General features: G+C 46.5%; 2 protein-coding genes and 1 pseudogene across 10 annotated transcripts in view; 2 read left to right on the top strand and 1 right to left on the bottom strand.

Annotated features, from left to right (window-relative positions):
- The window catches only part of CDC25C (cell division cycle 25C), a 28,907-nt gene extending 24,522 nt beyond the window's left edge, over positions 1-4,385 (bottom strand). For 5 of the 8 annotated variants that reach the window (XM_087429733.1, XM_087429738.1, XM_087429739.1 and 2 more), the window contains exons 1-6: positions 4,192-4,385; positions 3,533-3,742; positions 2,709-2,803; positions 1,966-2,011; positions 722-755; positions 517-606 (exon numbers count right to left, since the gene is read on the bottom strand). In XM_087429733.1, the coding sequence (XP_087285859.1) occupies positions 517-606; positions 722-755; positions 1,966-2,011; positions 2,709-2,803; positions 3,533-3,726 (459 nt within the window). In that variant the 5' untranslated portion in view covers positions 3,727-3,742; positions 4,192-4,385. The other 3 variants (XM_087429734.1, XM_087429735.1, XM_087429740.1) reach the window with 3 other exon arrangements.
- A 1,661-nt stretch (positions 4,386-6,046) lies between these two features.
- LOC101404767 (oocyte-specific histone RNA stem-loop-binding protein 2-like) lies at positions 6,047-8,820 on the top strand (annotated as a pseudogene).
- A 1,228-nt stretch (positions 8,821-10,048) lies between these two features.
- FAM53C (family with sequence similarity 53 member C) lies at positions 10,049-20,041 on the top strand. Of its 2 annotated transcripts, XM_004420136.3 has the most exons (5): positions 10,049-10,119; positions 13,028-13,257; positions 13,645-13,702; positions 14,908-15,695; positions 16,975-20,041. In XM_004420136.3, exons 2-5 carry the CDS (start codon positions 13,180-13,182, stop codon positions 17,230-17,232), a joined length of 1,182 nt encoding a protein of 393 aa, XP_004420193.1. In that variant the 5' UTR covers positions 10,049-10,119; positions 13,028-13,179; the 3' UTR covers positions 17,233-20,041. The 2 variants fall into 2 exon arrangements, with proteins under 2 accessions (XP_004420193.1, XP_087285868.1); XM_087429742.1 differs by lacking the exon at positions 10,049-10,119 and having other exon boundaries at positions 10,511-13,257.
- The last annotated feature ends 3,087 nt before the right edge of the window (positions 20,042-23,128 follow it).

Raw genomic sequence — 23,128 nt, 5'->3', positions numbered from 1 at the left:
AGGTGAAGGGATTAGTTAGAGAATTATTTTAACGATTAGGCTCTGAAGGAGGGCCTGAGGCTTAGCCAAAAAGGACCACAGCTTCCTTAGAATAGGGTCTAAGAAACTAGGCTAAGGGGGAAATAGAAAGAAATTAAGAAATCTAGACTTGTATGTGAAGCCATGCAGAGAGTATGTGAACAAGTTATGTGCATTATCCCTCTCTGTTTTTAAAAAAAGGAATTTATCTCTAAATTCCTTACACTATAGTAACAGAAATTTTTGTCCTTAAACCAATCAACTGAACATGAGCAATAATGACCTGCTGTAGAAGACTTGGAGCTAGGTTTTTGTCCTAGGGTCAAACCTTAAAGAGAAAAAACAAAACAAACCATAAAGAATTTTTTTCCTATAGTGATGCAGTTTGTCTAGCGTACTGAGGCATAAACAGCTCTAGGTCTCATAATGATACTGATGAGCAGCTCCACTCAAATGAAGAAAACTGCTAATATATCTAGGTTTCCATTAAACACTCACATTTTCTTTATTTGTGGATGAGCCACATATTGCATCTTTCTTCCTGTTGCCATGGTCCAAAGCATTCGGAGTACTACAAAGCAGCTGAGCCTACAAGAGATTGTTTTCTGAGAACATCCAGCATCCTCAAGCCACAGGTGAGCTGGAAAGCCTCTGCATCCCAACTGAGACACAAACCCAAACCCAAGAAAGAGGAACTACTCACTGGACTGCATTTTATAAGGTGCTGGTGATGATTCCTGTAGATCAAAAAAACTGCCAGTCAGTTAAGCCCCAAATACTATTTGGTTATTCTTCAGTGGCTTGGGGCATCTCAACTTTTTCTTTCCTCCATTCTAGGAGCCCTATACCTAGCTATGTCTCTTCCAATAACAATACATAGGGTGCTTTCTGTGGTAAATATCAAGACATTGGGTGACATAACAATATATTACATAACCATATATATATATATATATATATAGATAGATAGATAGATAGATAGATAGATAGATAGATATAGATATGCATCAAAGATAATGAGTTTGTCCTATATCTTACGTAGACACAATTTACAACTTAGTAGTTTTCCAGCATTGACTATTGGGAGCTAATATCTATTTTTTACGAATTTCTATCCTCCCTCCCAGGATTTCATCTGCGTGGGTTAGGACATTTTAAACAATTCCAAGAAAATACAAGCAATACAAAGTGAAATTTTCACATGTATTGATAAAAATAGTCATGGAAAGCCTTCCCTCATGCACTAAAGTGGCACCTAATTCACCTAAACATCGAAGGATAAAGTTCTAAAAAGATTAAAACAGTCAAATGGAAAACTTACAACAAGTTTAAGAAGTTCAGTTAAGAAGTTGAATTAAAATCGCTTTTCATTCTCTGAGTATTCCCTGACTGAACATTTTAAGATCTCCAACAAAGAATCCTCATGAGTAATAATAAACATTATTAAATGCTTGGTATGTGCTAAGGATTAAATTTCCTTACAATGGCTGTTTATGAGAAGTGCTATTATCTCTTTATTATTACTTCTTTATTATGAATAAAGAAACTGAGGTCCAATGAAGTTAAGAAACTTGTCAGAGCCACAGCTGGTAAAGTAATAAGCCACTGGAATCCAGACACTCTGATTCCAGAGCCTACACTCTGCACCTTTAACCACTAAGATATAGCATTACTCACATGCAGATAACAGCATATGCCTAAATGCAGTATACCATTTTCCTCCATTTTTAAAGATAATACTGATTGTGTGTGATGGTTAAAATGAGTAGCTTTCATCTTCGCAAAACTATTTAGATCTAGGAAACTTAAAAACCTTTCAAGGAAAGGATCTAGGCCTCCAGGCCCACTTATAACCAAAGTGACACATTCTATACTCTGCAGAGTCTGCATAGGATAAAATCCCTGTGCCAGTGTTCAGCATGGGGTTCATTTAGCAAAAGAACTTACATCCCAGCTAATTGTATTTCCTGAGGTCCTGAAGATTTCAAGTGACCTGCAAACAGATATGAAGAGTTATTCTTGTCCAAGCATCTTGTCTTTCCTTCTGATTTTCTTCATTACCAGTAAGCCATATTATTTTCAAAAGCTGACCGTTACAACACAAAGTATCTTGTTAGGCACCAATTTCATAGTACAAGGTACACGTTCATGGAATTTTAAGAATTTACATGTGTCACTGAAAGAAGAAATGCCGGAAAGCAGTGCACTATGTTAACCTACAGAGATTTTTTTCATGAGTAGAAAAGAAAGCTTATCACTCAGTAAATCTGAAATTAGAACAAATACTAAAATGGTTGACTAGTAAAACATATTCCTTTTAGGCACAGACTTTATAAAAACCGATAAGAATTAGTTGACAAAGTTTTTCTTTATGTTGGTTTCTTTGTCTCTGAGGACATTAGACTAGGGCATAAAACCTTTCATCTTAACTACTACTTTCATTCTCACAATCAATCAGTCAACAAAATATTCCTTCCTAACTTTTTCAAATGCAAAGTGGCTCCTATTAGTGTTATCTTTCTCTTCCCGTTGGCTTAATCATTCTCCTCAAAAATCCTCTAGGTACCCAAAGAATTCCAACTTCAAGTCTCGCTACCTACTTTTATCACCTTCCATCTCTATCCTTCTATCCTGTCCTCTCCCTTAAAAGTTATTCTCTCCCTTGAGGCCTTTACCGCCCTTCTCCCTACCAGTTTCATCACAGTCTGCAGAAGTGGTAAGCTGAATGGCAGACATCTCCCCACTGCTAAGATTCGAAAGATCAAGGCAACGTTTTGGAGTTTCTCTGTTGAGACATAATAGTACATCAAGATTCCCATTAGGTTGTAATATCCTTAAAAGACAAAGATCATGTTATCCTCTTCTTTTGAAATGTCTCTCGATGAATATCACATAATCCAAACAGTGTCCAAATAAATCTAATTGATTTTTGGAAATATCTCAGACCAGGCTGAGAAAAATCTCCCACCTTTTCTCTACTCCAATAATCTGTACTTCATTTTCTCCTCACCAACATACTGAGACAGGATAATTTTTTAAATTAAGGACCAAAGTTCACTGGCCAAGGTAGGTCTTGACCCCACCTCTTCTGCCCTGTGCGCCGAGAGTACATAGGTTTGACTTCTCCCTGGGGTCGCTAAGTACTTCTCAGGTCCGTTAACTCTCCAACTCTGCTAGCAGAGGCATCAGGGCATGGCATAACCAAAATTTAAAGTACAATAACAGTAACACTAATATTAATACTACTAAAGTGACCAATTCATATAATGCAAGAGTTTTCAAAGACTTTTCCCAGACATCACATCGTTTGATTCTCACAAGATTCTCCCAAGTTAGGATGGTATTATTATTTCTATGTCACAGAAAAGAGATTCAAAAGGGTCACACAGTTAGTCAAGGGCAAAGCTGAGACTTAAACCCTCATCTTTGAGCCTGCATAATTAAAAAACAAAACCAAAATCTAAAAATTGTTTAGAAAAGCAAAGGAGATAAGGCATGAAAAGAAAAGCTTTACCCAGACAAAATGCTTAGGTTTGCAGAATCACCAAAGAGTTTGTCCACTGGAGTCCTAGGGAGATCTGGACAGACGGTAAAGGAAGTGTCTCTCTCCAGGAGCAGATTTAATATCTTCCTCTGACTGGACCTAAAACTAGGTCCTGAGCCAGGGCTTCCTGCCTCTCTTGTGAATGAGAAGAGTTCTGCAGACATGGTCTCCGAGCTCTCCCTGAGAAAAAAAATAAAACCTAGCTAAGAGGCGAACGTCGTCTGTACTGGCCAGCTTTCACAACCTCCACCACCCTTCCCAGCAGCAGCCAAGCGGATCAGTAATGGAGGAGGGGCATCCCCAAACGGTGAATCATAACTTGGCTTGATGGTTAAATCCCACTTGCCCAAAGAGGCTTGGCCTTTCCGTTGGAACCTGAACTTACCGAAAGGCAACCTCAGGACCCTAAAGAGGGAATAAAAAGAGGGTCTTCGACTTGTTCCGGGCCACACAGCTCGTGACTCCTGACCAGAAGGAATTCACGTCTCCTGACTCGCGACAATGCCTATTAGGTCTCCCGAACTTCCGTTTGCGGGGCCGGGACTGGACCCTGAGGGGACCATGGGGTCTCGGTGATTCCGTGGCGGAGATGGCTCCGGGCTTACCTCGGGTTTGAGTCTGAGACTCACCTCCAGGAGAAAGGGCGTGGGTGGGGATCAGACACAAGCGAAGACTCGAGCAAAATTAAAGGAAATCTGGGGAAAGGCGGCAATTAACTAGACTACAATTCTGCTTCTCGACTGGATAGGCCAAGGTCACGCTTTGCCGCTTCTCTCCGCAGAGCCGAAGTTACAGCTTCGGTGCGAGAATATCAACAGCTACAAGCCTTAACCATTCAAACCTTCTGCCCTCGGAATAACCTATCCCGCTCGCCTCTAAGCTGCGTCAGCCAATCTCCGCGCGCCCGCCCAGACCCGCGCCCCCCGCCCCTACCCCGGCCAATCGTTTGTCTCATATATCACCCGGGGGCGTGAATTTGCTCTGTGGGGGACCAAGATTTGCCCCGCCCCTCAGCCAGAGCAGGATGCCGATTGGCCCACCATCGTTCGGCAGGCGGCTAGGTAGGTAAGCTCCGCCCCTCAGGGAGCCCTGGCGCACCATTGGCTCTCCCTCTGGCCAATCGCCACGCCCTTCCTGAGCTCTCCCTTCCCTCAGCCCCTCCAACCCCGGGAGATTTAAATTGCACCTCGCCCCCGACGACCACTCGTTAGGATAACACCTGGAGATAATTGATTTAGGTGGGAAGGTGTTAAACATTTCTTTTTCCTTGCTGCTTTCTCTTGTCGTTAAGTGGACCTTTCCCTCTTAATTTTGCTAGCCTTCCGCTGGAGAGGCAGCATTTGCCCCTGGTGTGGCAGACGTTGAGGCGATACAGGTGTGTGTACTTATGCTGAGCGGCATTGGCCCCTTCCAAGAGCTTTCCTTGTTCAGTGTCCCTTTTAGCGTGCAGCATCTCTGAGATGCTAGGTTACGTGGGGCAAAGGAAATTCATTCTTCAGGGAAAGTAGGGGAGTTGAATCATCTCAGCATAATCCTTATCACAGTCCAAAGGATCCTAAACTTTGGTTGTTTATGGAAATTTGAACATTGACTAGGTGATATTAAGAATTTATTCTTAATCTTCAAGATTTGCTTTTATTTTATTTTTGTGTGTGTGAGAGGAAGATCAGCCCTGAGCTAACATCCAATGCCAATCCTCCTCTTTTTGCTGAGGAAGATTGGTCCTGGGCTACACATCCATGCCCATCTTCCTCTACTTTATCTGGGATGCCGCCATAGCGTGGCTTGACAAGCGGTGAATCGGTGCGCGCCCAGGATCCGAACCTGCGAAACTTTGGGCCCCCGAAGCGGAGCGCACGCACTTAACCGCTGCGCAACCAGGCCAGCCCCGGAGATTTGCTTTTAAATGATCCCATGGAAGTGGTGGTGGGGATAGATGAAACAAAATTGGCCATGAATATTGAGTGATGGGTAACTGAGGGGTCCATTATATCAGTGCTCTCAAAGTTTAATGTCCATACTAATCCCTTGGGGATCTTGTTAAAATGCAGATTCTGATTCAGTAGGTCTGGGTTGCCGCCCAAGATTTTACGCTTCTAACAAGCTCCCAGCTGATGCTGATGCGGCTGGTCCTGGGACCATACTTTGAGTAGCAAGGCATTATACTATTCTCTTCTCTGTATATTTGAAATTTTCTGTAATAAAAAATGTTTAAAATAACCTTGGAAGCTCTTTAAAATGCAGACCCTCAAAATGATGATTCAACGGGTCTAGAGTGGGGCCTAGGAATTATCAAGGCCCCCAGGGGCTACTCATGCAGATGGCTTGCAGATCAAATTTTAAGAAACAAATTAGAAGTGCAACCTTTATCTTTGAGAAACAGAAAATCAGAAATACAACCTTTATTTGGTGTCAGGATCTTGGTGGTGGTAGTGGCTGAGAGGTGCAGTGTAGTCAGCTGGGTTTTACCCTTTTCATCTGTGGAATTTGCTTCCTGAGAAAGAAGGGGTGTGAAGAATCTTTGTCCTCTGGGATAGAGATGGTGAATGTGGGAATCAGCACAGATCCCTGCCATGCCAGGTGAGTTCGAAAATCAGGCTGGGGATTAAGGGAGTGTGGGATGAGTTGGCTTCTGTTTTGATGATTATAATCACACTCCATGGGGTCACTGTATACTTCCTTGCAGGTGGGAGGTAGAGACAGATGAAATCGTCCTACAACAGCGGCAAAAGCAGATAGATTATGGCAAGTGGACACCTGGTTACCAGTGCTTTCTGCAGCAGGTCCTCAAATGAGTGCAGTTGTGAGTGGTCACAACAAGAGCATCAACCAAGCAGCTTTGGTTCAATGTCAGGTGATGGAAAGATACTAGAATCTAAGTGCTCTCACAAAGTTGCAGCATTACTAATACGAATTATCCTGCTGGGCCGGCCGTGTGGCTTAGCGGTTAAGTGCGCGCGCTCCACTACTGGCAGCCCAGGTTCGGGTCCCGGGCGCGCACCGACGCACCGCTTCTCCGGCCATGCTGAGGCCACGTGCCACATACAGCAACTAGAAGGATGTGCAACTATGACATACAACTATCTACTGGGGCTATGGGGAAAAAAAGGAGGAGGATTGGCAATAGATGTTAGCTCAGAGCTGGTTTCCTTAGCAAAAAGAGGAGGATTAGCATGGATGTTAGCTCAGGGCTGATCTTCCTCACAAAAAAAAAATAAAACTAATTCTCCTGCAATTTAGCCCCCAAAATAAGTTTCCAAGATTTTTTCAAATAGAAGAAGGCATATACTTGGCCCTTAAGACTTTTTAAAGCTTTATCCATATTTGCTAATGAAGTTTTTTCCTTCTAACCATTTTTATCTCACGCCGCCAGCTGACTTGGCTAACTGCAACATATTTGCCTAATTACATGTAAGTTTACATGCATACCTTCAAACTAAATATATGAAAAGGTAGAATGCATTTTAAAGGGATATCAAATACTGTCTTATATATCTACCTTGACTTCTGAGGGAGTTGGAATATCTAATTTATCCTTCCCAGAAGAAAGAATATTAGGGAATTAGGAAGTTTGGTGTTTAATATGATCTGAAGATTTGGTTTTTCTGTTGGATTGATGGCATTGATCCTACCTCATTCTCAAGGAATTCCCTAACGAGTCTCCTGATTCATTGTGATGAAGCAGTGTGTTGTGCCCCTTCACCTTGACCTCAGTCTAACACATATTTGTCATTGCCAGAGCACAGCGACAGCCAGGACTTCACCCTCAAATGCCAAACAAGAACAGGAGGTACAGCTGTTGCTCTTGGGATGCCCAGATCAGGCAGTGGAGAAGAGCCCTACATTCCTGGGACCCCCCTAGCCAGCCTCTGCAGGGGAGGGAGGCTGAGGGGTGTGTGCATTATTCCTGGTTCCTTCTGTGAGTGGTGGACTGAGCCCTACCTCTCCTCACTTTGCAGACGTTTAGCTTTCACTGGTTGCAAAGGGAGTCTGAAGGAGGTGTGTGTTCCTCTGACTCTGCTGCCTTCCTAGGCAGGGAATGGAGAGTCTCTTAAATGGATTCCACCCCTTTGGATGACCTCCTGGATGACTGGCTTCAGACTCTGGAACCCTCAGAGAATCTTGATGGAGACCAGAAGGGAGCCCAAGTAGTGTCCTCTGCTGAAACCCATTGGAGCAGCATCAGAGCGGGGTCTGGCCCATGAGGACACAATTAAGATGTGGTTCAAGGTAGTAGCCCAAGAACAAAAGAAGGAAAATGGGGCAGCAAGAACAAATAGCAGGACATGAGTAAAAAAAGCCTTGAGAACTAAAAGTGGCATAAGGAGATTTAATTATAGTTAGTAATGGGGAGGAGGTTGGGCTGCACTGGGGGCTATTTTATACTTGGTGAAAGGGGTGTAATCTTCCTTTGAAATGAGGCCTGAAACCTGACTTGCAGGTTTGGTTAAGTGTCTCAGTTTCTTTCAATGTTTTGCAAATAAGCCAATGCTAACTTCTTATACTCAATCATTTAACTTTAGCAGGCATGGTTAATAATAAAAAGGGGGATCACCTTGCAGTGAAGACCAACAGCTTTAGAGCCTGACTGCTGTTTTTTTTTTAATTTATTTTATTGATGTCTTAATAGTTTATACCTGTGAAATTTTGGTTGTATATTTTTGTTTGTTGATCACCATATACATGTCTCCCTTCACCCCTTGTGCCCACCCCCTACTCCCATTGCCCCTGGTAACCACAATACAGTTTTCTCCGTCCATGTGTTGGTTTATATTCCACATATGAGTGAGATCATACGGTGTTTGTCTTTCAGAGCCTCAGACTGCTTTTTAATACTACCTTTGTCCACCACATGGGCAGTCACTTAACCTCTCCAGCTATTTCATCTGTCAAATAAGGAGATTTTGTCTCATTTGATGATTCTAAGCAAAAATGAGCATATATATTTAAAGTATGTAGCACGGTGCCTGGCACATAAATGCTCCACAACAGCAGTTATTGGAAGCCATATCTCCTGTACTTCATGCCCCCCCCTTCTCCTTCTTTTGCTAAAGGGCAATGTGCAGGGCAAAGAAATGTGCAGTGCATCTTCCCTCCATCCCCATTTTCTTCATAACTACCTCACTTTCCCTCTACTCTTCTTTTTCAGTTTGCAGACTTGGTGGCTCCTGGCTCTGCGAGGAAGATTCCCACCACTGGCTCTACTTTCTAGCTGGTACTTATCTGTACCAGACTTGAAAGGGGAACAAAATATTTAGGGAAAACAGATGTCTTTCAGGGGACTTGTTGCTAAGTGTAATAGTGAAGATTACTTGCATTACTGCTACTTTCCAAACGATTAAAAAAGAAATCTAAAACTCTGCCCTACAAAGAGATCACAACACGAAGGCATTGTTTAAAACCTCTCCTTTTTCCATCTTTTTGCCCGTCTTTCTAAACCTTCTTTGATAGCTGAGACTCAAGTTTACATAAGAGCCAGAAACCATCTAGCTGTTCCCCAACCTGTTCACCTACTAACTTCTTCAGTCTCTTCAAAAAGGACTTAAACTCTGGCTGAGGTGGGAGGTGATGGTAGTAGTGGAGATTTAATAAAAGGTGGTTTCTTCTTCCTGAAGAGGAAATATAGGGCCATCAACATCTTTTCCCCATCTGCCTGTTTCATCCCTCCCTTTCTGTCTTAGCGAAAGAGGTCCAGCTGTAACCACCGTATTCCTCCCGCCCCGCCCCCCCACGCAAGCAACTGAACCGCCTATGATGTCATAATCACAATCCCATTACCTCATCCTGCTGGGCGGGGGGGGTTGGGGTGCGTAGAGGGAGGAGGAGTGAACAGCCCTGGGCCCTCCTCAGCTTTACAAAGTGTTTTGGGTGAAGGCTAATTACAGAACCAAGTGGGAAAGGCCCCGCAACCGTTATGAACCCTGCGTTTATAAGGTTCCAGCCGATCCGGCAGCTAGAAGACGGGCTCCTGGGACTCTGAGCAGGCCTTAATCGGCGCTTGGACTACACTTCCCAGAAGCCTTCACGCCGCGGACAGGTCCTCTGCTAGGAGTAGGGGGATTCCTTTAGAGAGGCGGCCGTACAGGGTGGGACAGGAGAGCAGTGAGAGGAACCTTGGCTAATTCTATCATGCTACCCGAACCGAGCAGGGGGCTGTACTTTGGCCCATGTAGGAATGGAGGGCGGGGGCGATGGCTTTGTTTACCTTCGTCCGACACGGCTTCCCCCGCGGGTTTCGAGACATGTCTCCAACTGGGCCCGTCCACCTTCTGCAATATTTTGGAGGGGGTGACTCGATAGTGAGGAAACCACCCTCGTCCCTAAATCAAAGAGCTGGGCTTGTTCCCCACAGCGCTATCCAAGAAAGACTTTGAGACAGAAACGACGCGGGGCTCGAGCCTCCGCGGGCGGTTCAGGGGGATTTTGTATACCGGAGAGACTGCCCCACTCTCCTGAGGGGCCCGTTGGTTCGCGCCAGCGCCTTTTAAGGGCACCGTGGGGCAAACGGAGCGCTCAGAGCTGCTCTGGCCGCGGCCCTGGGAGCTGGAGGAGCCGCGGTAGGTGGTGGAGGGCAGGTGGCGCTGGGGCCTCGGGGCGGGCACCTCAACCGTCCCTCCCTCCTTCCCCCTTTCCCCTCCCCCAGCCCGGCCGCCCGCGCGGCACGGCCTCGCTGGCCGCCTCCGCGGGGAGAGCACGGGACCCGGTGGGGGAGGGGGTGGCGGAGTGCTAAGTCCCGGACCCTCTTCATTGCCGGCGTCCTGAGTTCGCTTCCCGCGGCCAGATGATGAAAGCTGATTGGGAAGAGGCGAGCGACAGCCTCATTGAGCGAGCCCTAGCCCGCCCCCCCCCACCCCGCCCCAGGGGCCAGCGGACGCCCCATGCCCCACCCCGCGGGGACAGGCAGGGCAGCCGAGGGTGAGGTTGAAGATTGGAGGGGGGCCTAGCCTTTTGCTTCTTCATCGAGATGGGGGGAGGGAGTGCTCCCCACTTGTCACCCCTATCCCGGCCAGAGCCATATGGAGGAAGAGCAGTCAGGTCCCCACTTACCTGTTCCTGCACCTCCCTGCCTCCCTCATGTTTTCCTTAAGTCTCCCCCAGAGGTGTGGGGCTGGGACCTGCGGGGAAGGTCCCCAGGGGATTTGTGACTCTCCTCCCCCTTGGCCTGACTTGATCCTAGGTTCTCCAGCTTTCAGCACAGCCTCAGCATCCCTAAAACCCGAATGTCAGGAGTTACTGCCATCCAATAGGATATGGGGTGGGAGCCCAATATTTATTTTAGGGGGCTAATGGTGGAGAGAAAACCTGGATTGAAAGTTGGGCCTGGTGGGGTTTTGGGGAGGGCCTAGCGGCCTGCTGCTCTGTGAAGGGCTGAGCCCGGTGCCAGTTGTTGAGCTGAGAAGTTTTAACTTTTTAGTGAATGTTCAGGGCCGTTTCTGCCCCTCAGATATACAAAATGGAAGGGGAAGGAAGGCGGCAAGAGAGGGCTTCTTACACTTTTTTCTATGCTTGCCTGAGAAAGAGGAGGCCCCTCGCGGAGCTGGTTTGCCTTCTTTTGTGTCCTGGTTTGATTCCTTATGGCTTCCGTTCTGTTCCCCCTCTCAGCCTGGCCTGTTTTAGGAAACTCAGGCTGAGAGTATGAGTTGCGTGGTGGTAGTTGTATTGTTCCAGTTATCACCGTGTGTGGCCACATCCCAACAATTAAAATGCAGAAAAATACAAAATCACTCTCTTCACTTGATCCCAGAGAGAGCTGGGAGTTTGCTGTTTGGCCAAATGCCTCATGAACAGCTTGAAAGAATTTGCTTCACTCCCTGCTCATGGCTGGTCAGCCTGAGGCCTAGGGTCTCCGGGGTAAAAGCCTGCAGTTAGGTTCCCTCTCTGGTTGCTCTTTGAGGGCAGAGTTAAGAAACCAAGAGCAGAAGTGATATAAGGTTTAGCTTCTCCCACAGGGACATAGGGGAAGCAGTTGAAGGGAGCTCTCAGGAAGCTGGAACTTGGTTCAGGGTGGTAAGAATAATTATGCGTGACAATGGTAGTTAACTGTAATGATGATTGACTTTTCTCACACCTTTTTTCCAAAAAACTCCAAGTACCTCCACATGTATTTCTTTGCTCTTCCTTATGGCCTGCCTCCCCATGAGGTGGGAATGGGGCAGAGATGATCCCTCCTTTTTGCAAAAGTAGAAAGTGATCTGCCCCCAAGGTCACAGAAGAGCCTTTTTGGGTCTCTCTTGGTATGCAGATCAGGGAGGTGGGCACCTAGCCAAATAGATAAACTTGGACTGCCTTCTTCATCTTAATGATAGCATCACTTGTGGCATTCTGAGGCTTTGTAGAGCAACAAACAGGAGAGTTGAGAAATGGCAGTTTGTGTGGACTCCTGATTTGTACAGATCAGATGGTATGCTTTTTACATTTTGATGTTTTATGTTTTATTGTCCCTGTGACAGATTATTCTGCCCATTCTACATATGGGTAAACAGGTCAAGAAAGGTTAAATGATTTGACAAAACTGTCACAGCAAATCCGATCAAGATTTAGATTTCTTGATAGATTGTTCTCTCTACTAGCAAATGCTACATACACTCTCTGGTGAGCTGTCTGCTTGCTGATCATTTCTGGGAATTGGCAGTACTATATCGAAACACTAGGTTAACCTCTCCTCCTCCCTTGAGCATGGCCCCTCAAGCAATTGTGTGGGCTTGAAGCCTGTTCTCTGATAGAAGTAGTTTGCTTCTACTGTAATTGACTGTGAGAAAGAGTCTTGATTAATTGTATCCATGGTCTTTGAGTCAGATCAGGCTAAAAACTTAGTTGAGTGAAGTCATAGAGTTGTTTTTAACATCTATGGAGTTGAAATGTAACTGGAATTACCCTGGTACCCTTTCCTTATCCTCTCACCATTTTTAAGAGAATATATACAGTATCTCTTGAAAACAATAATATATCAACTGTTCAGGCTAACAGAGAACATAAAACCTTGTTTACTCTGATTGGTCTGAAGCTGAAAGTCATTCCTACAACCACTGCTCTTCCCTGTTCCCTATTACTATTTCTGTAGTTTAGGAAAAAGGTACCTCTGTTTGCTTGTGCCTGGAAGATAAAGACAATATTGGGCTAATCAGGATAGAAGTAACCATTTGGGCATCCCTCTCTCTCATTTGAGCTGTTTTTGAAGTCCTGGTATTCTGGGTAGACAGAGCAGAGCATGAACCAGGTTAGGAGCAGCAAATAGGTTTCAACTTGCTTGCCAACTCCAGTTCATTTTAGTGGTTATCTGGAGTGCCAAGTTCAGAATGTTTCTGAAGCTATGTTTAGGCTTAGCAGGAGAGAGCTGTGATCAATTAATGATGTCTGCCGGAGGCCTGGCATAGGGATGCTGTGGTATGTATGCCATGCATTTTCCATCTCTGGACCAGGTACATCTCTAATATCACTTGGGGCTGGTCCCTCTGTAATTGGCAGACTCAGCAGGCATGACTGGAGAGGGAAGTCCCAATGGTGCTAGAATGGTGCTGCAGTGGCAGAAGACGGCTCACGAGTGAGGTCTGGAAGAACGACAGGGAAGACATCCATCATTTGCTCCAAAGTGTGCAAGTCAAATCCTGGGGAGAATCATGATAACCCTGATCACTGAGCAGCTACAGAAGCAGACTCTGGATGAGCTGAAATGCACACGCTTCAGCATCAGTCTGGTAAAAGACCAGTCTTTCTGCTTCTCCACAACCCCCCCACTTTTTTCTGAGGCTGTATGTTGCTGATGCTTCACCCTTGTCCTGTGCTGTATGAGTCATGGTACTTGTATTGGAAGAGCCCACTAAAGGCTCAAAATCCAGCCCAAAAGGAAGGGGGCAGGGATTTTCCCACTGATAGAGAAGGGACACCAAATCTTGGGTGGAGAAGGGTTTGAGATATTGGAAGATGTGGATTATTTTACTCACTAACTTTGGGAAGACAAGAAGAAAACACTTAGGAGTCCCTAACATCCCTATAGCCCATGAATTGCAGGGGTGAGCTGAAGAGGGCTTCCTGGAAATCTGTGTGCTGAACCTGAATCATGATGGATATTCTCTCTCTCTTAGCCTTTGCCTGATCATGCAGACATCTCCAATTGTGGGAACCCTTTCCAGCTTGTGTCTGGTAAGGCATTGTGTGTGTTTGTGTCTATGCCCAGCCTCCATGCACACATTTCTTTCATTGGTTTCCAGTGACGAGGGCTAGCTAGCCTACCTCCACAACTTTCTTGCTAGGGTCACCTTCTGAGACTGGCACTTGTCTCCATTTTATTGCACCAGCATGGAAGTTATCTGTTTAGTTTGCTCTTATTCTAGCCTTGTGGGGACTTCTATAGTCTAATTTTTTTGAATAGGTAATACATTCACATGGTTCAAAACTTTTAAAATAGCAAAAAGTTATACTGAGAAAAGTCCCCCTCTCCTGTCTCCTGTCCACCCAGCTCCCACCACCTCCCTAAAAGTACCTCTTATTATTAGTTTCTTGTCTATTCAACTAGAGTTTCTTTATACAAATAGAAGCACATTTAAATATGCATTTTTTATTCTCACTCTTTTAACACAAAAGGTTGCATACTATATATGTTATTTGGTAAATTTTTTTTTACTTAACTATAATATAGCTAGAAGATCTTTCATAGCAGTATATTTTGTTGAGCGTTTCCTTGTGGGTGGCCAGGCACAAAAGAATACGAGCAGTCCTAGGGTTTCCGAAGCAGAGGTTCCATCATCAAAGGCCTTCCCCACCCTGTTTGCCCTCCTTAGGAATAAGAATTGTCTCTTACCTACTTGATTACCTCTTACTCGTTTGGCAGCCTTAACTCTTGTCTTGGTGCTGTTGACACACAGCAAGGGGAAATGCTAAGGAAGGAGAGCATAGACCTGCTTTTCACAACCCCAGGCTGCGGGGTGAAGGAGCAAAGTAGGGCTAGGTGGAGTGGAGTGAGGAATGAGCAGGGCTCATTCACACACCTTTATTTCTCTTGATTCATTCTACCTTTAAGAGGGAGTAGCAGGCAGTATATGGGACTACGTTTTCAATTTCAGGTGGTTCCTTGTAATGGAGGCAATATAGCATAGTGGTTAAAAGACCTAGCCTTAGCATCAGACAGACCTGGGTTTGAATCCTGCTTTGGTCATTTAATTCTTGCATGTCTTGGGGCAAGTTACTGAACTTCTCTCATCTGTGAAATGGGGATAATAATAGTACCTACCTCATGAGGTTTTTGGGAAACCTCACATAAAGTGCTTATTACCTCATATGGCACATAGTAAGCTCTTAAAAATATATTAGCTATCATTAATATTATTTTTATTATGAATGCTTTCCAGAAGGTGCTTCCTGGAGGGGCCTGCCCCACTGTTCCTGTGCTGAGTTCCAGGACAGCCTCAACCTCAGCTACCACCCCTCTGGCTTAAGCCTGCACCTCAGACCACCCAGCCGGGGAAGTTCCCCAAAGGAGCAGCAGCCCCTCTCCCAAGTCCTAAGCCCTGAGCCCCCAGACCCAGAGAAGCTTCCTGTGCCCCCTGCTCCTCCATCCAAGAGGCACTGCCGCTCACTCTCAGTGCCCGTGGACCTGTCTCGCTGGCAGCCAGTGTGGCGGCCCGCCCCCTCCAAGCTGTGGACTCCCATCAAGCACCGGGGCAGTGGTGGAGGGGGTGGGCCGCAGGTGCCTCACCAGAGCCCCCCAAAGCGGGTCTCCAGCCTCAGGTTCCTCCAAGCTCCCAGTGCCTCTTCTCAATGTGCCCCAGCTCACAGACCCTACAGCCCCCCTTTCTTCAGCCTGGCCCTGGCCCAAGATTCCTCTCGACCTTGTGCCGCCTCCCCACAAAGTGGCTCCTGGGAGAGTGATGCTGAGTCCCTGTCACCTTGCCCACCCCAGCGCCGCTTCTCTCTGTCACCCAGCCTGGGCCCACAGGCAAGCCGCTTCTTGCCCTCTGCCCGGAGTTCCCCCGCGTCCTCCCCAGAGCTGCCCTGGCGACCTCGAGGCCTCCGGAATCTTCCCCGAAGCCGCTCACAGCCTTGTGATCTGGATGCCCGCAAAGCTGGGGTCAAGCGGCGCCATGAGGAGGATCCCCGGCGGCTGCGGCCTTCCTTGGACTTTGACAAGATGAATCAGGTGGGACCAGCAGGACTGGGGCAGCTTGGATGGAAGTAGAGGGATGCTGTTCCGTTTCATTTCTTTTTTTGGTTTGGTTTGGTTTTGTTTTTTTGTGAGGAAGAACAGCTGAGCTAACATCCATGCCAATCCTCCTCTTTTTGCTGAGGAAGGCCGGCCCTGAGCTGACATCTATTGCCAATCCTCCTCCTTTTTTTGTTCCCTTTTTCTCCCCAAAGCCCCAGTAGATAGTTGTATGTCATAGTTGCAGATCCTTCTAGTTGCTGTATGTGGGATGCCGCCTCAGCGTGGCCGGACAAGCGGTGCGTCGGTGCGTCCGTGCGCGCCCGGGATCCGAACCCAGGCTGCCAGTAGTGGAGCGCACACACTTAACTGCTAAGCCACAGGGCCGGCCCCTGATGCTGTTCCATTTTCACTTTTGAGCTATCGTCTAGCTCCATGCGCTCCTGACGGGGGCTCCCTTGGAGCTCCTTTCTGTCTGAGCTTTTGCTCAGGTGATCTACCATCCCAGTTTGCTCAGGACTGTCCCAGTTTTAGAACTGAAAGTCCTGTGTCCAGTGAAACTCCTCAGTCCTCGGGGTTCCAGAGAAACTGAGGTGAGACCCATGTTAAACCTTCCAGCAGGGACCCCAGATTGTCCTGCTAGAGGCACTTTCCCTCTCTGAGAATGCAAAAGCAACAAAAGTCCCAGCATCAGTACCCCACCCTCCTTGTGCTCAAGGCTGGTTTTGCCACTTGCCCTTCACTGCTTCAAATGGATCTGCAAGGGCTTAAGCAAAATGGGTTGCTGCATTATTCATCTGTTCAACAAATGTTTTTTTGACTTCCCAGTGGGAGTGCAGTTGTTGTATGCACTTGCCCACTTTTTTCATATGCTTCCATCTAGACCACTGAGTCACAAACCTCTTACTCACTTATTGATAGAGTCATTCATCCAACCAGTCAGCAAACATTTATTGAATACCTACTATGTACCAGGCTCTGACTAGGCACTGATAATACAGTAGTGAAACAGGCAGACAATATTCCTGCCCACATGAAGCTTATAAGTGAGCTTCTAATCTTGAATTTGGTAGAAACTATGGGCTCTTTCCTCAAAGAAATGTACATGTATGCTAAATTTTCCAAATTTTATCAGGGAGTTCACAAACCTCACCCTAAAACCTAGGACTCCTTCAAGGGTAACCAAGAGGGGCACTTTGAAATACAGCTTGGGCCGGGGTGCTCTAGGAAGGTAGTGTCTTTCTTTGCCGTCTTAACTTTTTTGTTTGTTTGACAGAAACCATACTCAGGAGGTCTCTGTCTCCAAGAAACAGCCCGGGAAGGCAGCAGCATCTCTCCACCATGGTTCATGGCCTGTAGCCCCCCACCCCTCTCTGCTTCCTGCAGCCCCATTGGGGGTTCCTCCCAGGTGCTGAGTGAAAGCGAAGAGGAAGAGGAGGGGGCTGTGCGGTGGGGGCGGCAGGCGCTGAGCAAGCGGACACTGTGCCAGCAGGACTTTGGGGACCTGGACTTGAATCTGATTGAGGAGAACTAAAACAGAGAGGCTACTTCCTGGGGCCACACAGACTGACTCTCTATGGCTACTAACAAGTGTCAAGGCCCCAAGGCCGGGAGTCCAGCCTGGGAATGGGGGTGAGTGGAGGGCTCCCTCTCAGGGCAGCTGGAAATCTTCTCGCTCCAGGAAGCTCGACCATGCTGAGAGACTGGCCAGGACAAGATAAACGGAGCTGGTGGCGGGAGGGACAGCCCCAGAGCAGACCCTTCCCATGGCGGCCCTGAGTGTGAGTATCCCTGCCACCGAGAAAGCAGTGGGGCAGGGAAGGAAGGGGTCTGCTGACCCCAGCTCGGGGAATTTCACTAGCCCGTTTGCTTCAAAGGGCACTTGTGTCTTAGAATTTGGCCAGGGTGGGGGGTCATTCAGCCTCCTTGGAGAAATTGTGTGTGAGTGTGTGCATGCATGGGAGTATACTTGAGGAAAGGTGTGTTTGCATAGCCTTAGGGAAGGAAGGCAGTTGCTCCTTAACAGCAGAGCATCATGATACCCCCAGGATCCTGAGTTTCCACGGGACAGTGGCGTGTTCAAGGAGTCAAGAGGAGGGCACCAAGTTTTTCTTTTTTCTAAGTAGCTCTGGAACCAGGCTTGTAATCCATGAGTACCACTGGCTCTGCAAAGGATTCTGTTTTGGGTTACAGCAGGGTCTTTTAAATGCTGTGACTTCATCTAATGGTCTTTTCCTCAGGCTCACCCTTTCACCTAGATAGATCTAGTATTAGGGGCTGGAGAGGGCTCTCCACATTGATTCTCAGCTGGCCTTTTTTTCTCATGAGATTGCCTAGGCTGTATACAACCTGCCTTTCTCATTCTCTGAATAGATGCAAGCACATGTGGGCAACTGAGGCAGGGTTGAAGGGCTCCATCTCTCTCTTTCCCTCTCTACTGATGGGAAGTTTTTCCTATCACTTTCTGCCCTTCGAGGGTCAAGAACAAGGAAGGAAGGCCCTGTAGTGGTCCCCAACATCTATTGAGGCTGACCTGCAGCAGGAGAAGTCACATTCACTGCCCAGCAGACATGGGTGAGCTCACCATAGCACTGCCCTTTGGAAGCAGACTGTAGGGAAACCTGTTGTTATAAGATCCAGGCCCAGCCTCTTTTCTGACCTGCTTGAGAAAGAGGAAGGGGATGTTAGCATTTACTAGTTTGCTTGCCTTCCACTCCTGCCAGGAAATGTTTATTTGCCTCTAAGTGGCCCTGAGAGACCTCAGGGAGGTTGGGGCTCACTGAGGGATTGGCTGAGATATGTAAAGCAAAGGCTGTGAGAAGCAGCTGGGAGTTTGTTGTTGTTGTTGGATTGAATTTCCTTTTTTGTTGCTCACCCATAACTTGAGCCAGGGCAGCGGGTCCCAGTGGCCACAGTGATGGGTTTAAGGACTGCAGGAGCCTTGGTAGGGCTGGCATCATTGGAGATGCATACTGAAGCTGCTGCCACAATAGCTTGGGAGGCTTTGTCCAGCTTTGGTTAGACTCTCTACAACCAAATTGGACCTGCCCTTCCTGTTTATTGGAAGAAAGGCATTTTTCTCTTCAATTTCCAGGGTGTCTTAGGACCTAATTCCTCATATTAGGGAAGAAGACCAAAGTCTATGTGTTTTCTTCCTGTCAAATGAACCTGTCATTTTCTGGGTCTCCCACATGTCAGATAGGAGCATCAATGGGGCTCCAGCCTCTTGGCCTCCACTCCAGAGGAGATGCTCATTTCTTCTTGAGCCTCTGGCCCTCAGAGGTTATACCCTTCCATGGTTCCTCCCCTTCTCCTGCTAGTTACCACGTATTATCAGTGAGCTACCAGGTCTGTAGGGACCTGAGAGAAGCTCTCTGGAGAATCAAGGGAAACTGTGAGCCCAGGAGTTGCCCATCCTTGGTTTCATCCCTCCCCTGGCTCTTCTCCCTCTGTAGGCCATGATTTCCCTGGTGCCAGCTTCTTTTCCTCCTGGGGCATCCTCATCCCTGGGCTCTCTGCTGCAGATTGGCTGTGCCAGCTTCCAAAAGGCCACTGGCAATGCCAACTGGGTCTCTGCAGGGCCTAAGCTGAAGAAGTAAAGGCAGTATTTCTGCCTCTACCCTGGCTTCTCCAAAGCCCTTGGGCACCATCCTTAGGGGAGAAGGTCTATAGATACCATATTTGAATTCCATTACTTTAAGACTGGAAAGTTAAACTAGTTGGAACTATCATCCTGCTTCCCAATCTAAGCATCTGTGGCCCTGGGACAAGCCTTTTCAAGAAGTGGTTCATTTTGCTTTACACAATAGATCTGTTTCAACAGTTCTCTGTAAACCAAATGCTATTTTTCGATGCATTTGGACTGCTGACCATTTAAAAGCAGCCTGTGATTGCTGCTTTTGTAAAGCAAGCAACCTCCCTCTACTTTAGCAGTTTTGATTATTTGGGTTTTCACGTATTGGGCTTACCCAGAGTGGAGCACACCTCTACAGGGCTGTGGTTGACGCTGGGTAGACATCTGCATCTGTGTTGTGTGTGTGGTGTGGCTGACCAGTAGGTGAGTATTCCCGCGTGTGTGAGTGAAGCCACTCCCAGGCTGGTGCTCTCCTCCTGTCCCCAGTGACTGCCCAGTGGCAGCTCCAGCTGCCCTTCACTCCCACCTGCTGCCAAAGTCCCTGTGCTAATGGGATTACAAATACAAAAAGTGGAAAAAAAATTTTCGTAAACTTTGTTTTATATTAAAAAAAATCCATAAGTCTGTGTGTGTTAAACATGAGGTCCTGCCTCTGTGGCTGTGTTTGAAAAAATAAAGTTTTATTAGAATAATCCATTTTCCCAAGCAACCTTGTGTACTACAGTGTCTTCTTCCTTTCTCCACAAAGGAAGGCAAGGAGGAAGCAGGAAGAAGGCCGCCTAACTCTTCCAGCCCCTTCCTCTAGCACGTGGCTGGGCCTTTGCCCTTTGAGGGCAGTATCTGGTCCCTAGGCCCTTCGCAGCCACAGCAGTCTTATCCTACGGCCCGGGTTTCTGTTAAGGCCTTGGTTATTTCTGGTAGTCTGATTTGGTCTGTTTCCGTGGTACTTATGCCCGTTTCCTCTTACCTACTGCCACTCTCGCTTCTAGCAGGTTGAAGTTAAGTACAGGCATACATCGGAGATATTGCAGGTTCAATTTCAGGCCACCGCAATAAAGCAAATATCGCAATAAAGCAAGTTACACAAATTTTTTGGTTTCCTAGTATATAAAAAAGTTATGTTTACACTGTCCTGTAGTCTATTAAGTGTGCAATCGCATTATGTCTAAAAACACAATGTACATAACTGAATTTAAAAATACTTTATTGCTAAAATTTGCTAACCATCATCTGAGCCTTCAGCAAGTCATACTCTTTTTGCCGGTGGAGGGTCTTGTAAAAAAAAACGCAATATCTGCGAAGCACAATAAAGCAAAGCACAATAAAACGAGGTATGCCTGTATTAGTACCTTCTAGCTCCCTGAGAAATGCTTGATGGTGCAGTCAGAAACTTGTCTAGATTGGTTTGTAGGCTTTGGGAAGTGGGGAGAAGGCAAGATGGGAGACTTGACCAGGAATCTCTTTCTTTTGCACATTATGTCCTGGAGAGATGGAGGTTCAGTCATCAGAATTCAGATTCCAAAGCCGTAGGCAATTTCTCCATCCTAAAAATACTGCTTTTGGAAAAAGAGCCTCTCTTTTGCCCTAGAAGGTGGTATTTTCTCTGATGCTTCAATTTGGAATGTTCATTTACTGAAAGAAGCTGTTTGGCTCATTCTCTCTCTTTAGACCTTTCTGTTTCACCCTTTCTTCGCCCTACGTTAGCATTCTTCCAATGTGTGTGGGTGAAGTGTAGTTGCTTAGAGATCCAGGCAGGAGCCTCTGTCCCTAAGGCATAGCCTTTCTTTACCAGTTGTAGTGCTGACTTGCCAGGCAGCAAGAAGAGTCAAGTTGCTTAGCCTCCGTCCCAGTTTCCTGATTCAAATTGGTGGCACTCATCACTGAATATCAATGAAGTGTGCAAGAGGACAGGATTGGCTTGACTACCTGGAGCAGGAACCTTTGAGGGGATGAAAATACACTCTAAAAAGAGTAGGAGTTGTGATCTGCCCTGGAAACAAAGGAGGAGCTTTTAGGGGGTGGGGCAATGGCATGTGGTTCAAGAAGCTCAGAATGATAGGTTTTTTCTTTCTTTAAAACTGCTGTTTCACCTACTGTTTGAGCAGGGGTCAAGTTTGGACATCTAAAATGACTCCTCGTCCACCACCCGCTTTTTTTCCCCTTTCTTTTCAGTTTTTTTGTTGGGTTTTTCTTTTTTTTTAATTTTATTTATTTTGTTCCCCCAAAGCCCCAGTAGATAGCTGTATGTCATAGCTGCACATCCTTCTAGTTGCTGTATGTGGGACGCGGCCTCAGCATGGCCGGAGAAGTGGTGCGTCGGTGCGCGCCCGGGATCGAACCCGCGCCGCCAGCAGCAGAGCACGTGCACTTAACCGCTAAGCCACGGGGCCGGCCCTTGTTGGGTTTTTCTATTGTATATTTTCTGTGAGGCCAAGTGTGATTTCATTTTCCGTTCCTGAAGTCCCACTAATATAGAAAAGAATGTAAACTCCATGAGGGCAAGGGTTTTGTTTTATTCAGTGTTGTGTCCCCATCACTTTGAAAAGTTACTGGCACATGATAATTGCCTGCTGTATTTGTTGAATGAATTTCCCATCTTTGCCTTCCCATCCCTGAGCTTAGCACATTTCTGTCTCTGGTACTGTGAGAAGCCCGCTTTGGACACTGGGGCAGTAATTAGAGCTCCATATGGGAGAAAATGCCAGCAGTGAATTTTGATAGAAAAGCTGCAAGGCAGCTAGGTCCTGTATGGATTCACCCTTGTTTGCCTCCTACCAACTACAACTTGTGGGCCATGTGCTTTAAGAGGTGTCACTTGGCCCAGAAAAACATTGAGTCAGGCCCCAAGTTGGCTATAGGAGATAGAAGTTCCAAGAAATAGGGAGAGGAAAAAGTCCAAGGGAATGTTTCCTTCGTGCTCCACAGGGTTAGTTCTAGAATGACTTCTCTAAGTGTTCTGTTTTTTTACTAAAGTCAATAGTTGGTCCTCCCTCGGCCCCCAACCTTTGCTACAAGAAAAGTAGGCCAAGGGTAAAGACGAGGTTATGGACGGGAGACTACAGGGTAAGCATCTAAGTCTTGGAGAAAGAACTAGCTACTGCTTTTTGCTGTCTGTAGGTCAGATCAAAGAAATTGACACTTGGAGGGTAATAATCATGGATTATTACTAGACCATTTATCTTTCTGGTTTGTATCTGCTTCCATATGTACTCAGTTTCTGCGTCCATAAGACCATGCAACCTGTGCTAGTCTCTGACATTACCAACATTAATGATTGAGGTTTCCAATTGCCTGGTGTGAAGAACAATCTTGGCAAAAAAATTCAGTATCTCCCCTTCTGTTACAGCCCCTTTTCTAACAGGAGCTATCAATCTCCCATGCCTGTATTAAATGAATTCAGATAGGAGTGGTGGGGTTCTTTGCCCACTGCCCCACTACTTCCATGGTAAGATGAGATGCTGTTGAACCAGAGAAAAGAATTTTACTTCTGATCTCTTTCCAGTTCCCCTAACAGTTGAACTGAGAAACACCTGGACTTAATAACATTGGCAGACTTGGAACGGGAAGAGAAGCTCTATGGGTTTAAGTCAAAATACCAAGATGTTGGAGGCATGTTTGCCTTCAGCCAATGGAAAGAATAGCATTATCATATCCAATGGATGTAACACAGTCCATTGTAAAGGAACCCATGAAGTACTGGTAGTATAGAATGGGATGGTACCATGTCATGGGCCAGTGAGAAGAAAGATATTGTGTCCCAAGGACCAATGGGGAGAACGTTTCCTAAAAGATATTG

The sequence above is a fragment of the Ceratotherium simum genome, chromosome 4 (genome assembly GCF_057802395.1).
Source record: "Ceratotherium simum simum isolate JZ-2026a chromosome 4, ASM5780239v1, whole genome shotgun sequence".
In the NCBI taxonomy this organism is placed as follows: domain Eukaryota; kingdom Metazoa; phylum Chordata; class Mammalia; order Perissodactyla; family Rhinocerotidae; genus Ceratotherium; species Ceratotherium simum.
Note: the sequence above shows the minus strand (reverse complement) of the source record. Positions and strands in the feature narration are given on the sequence as shown.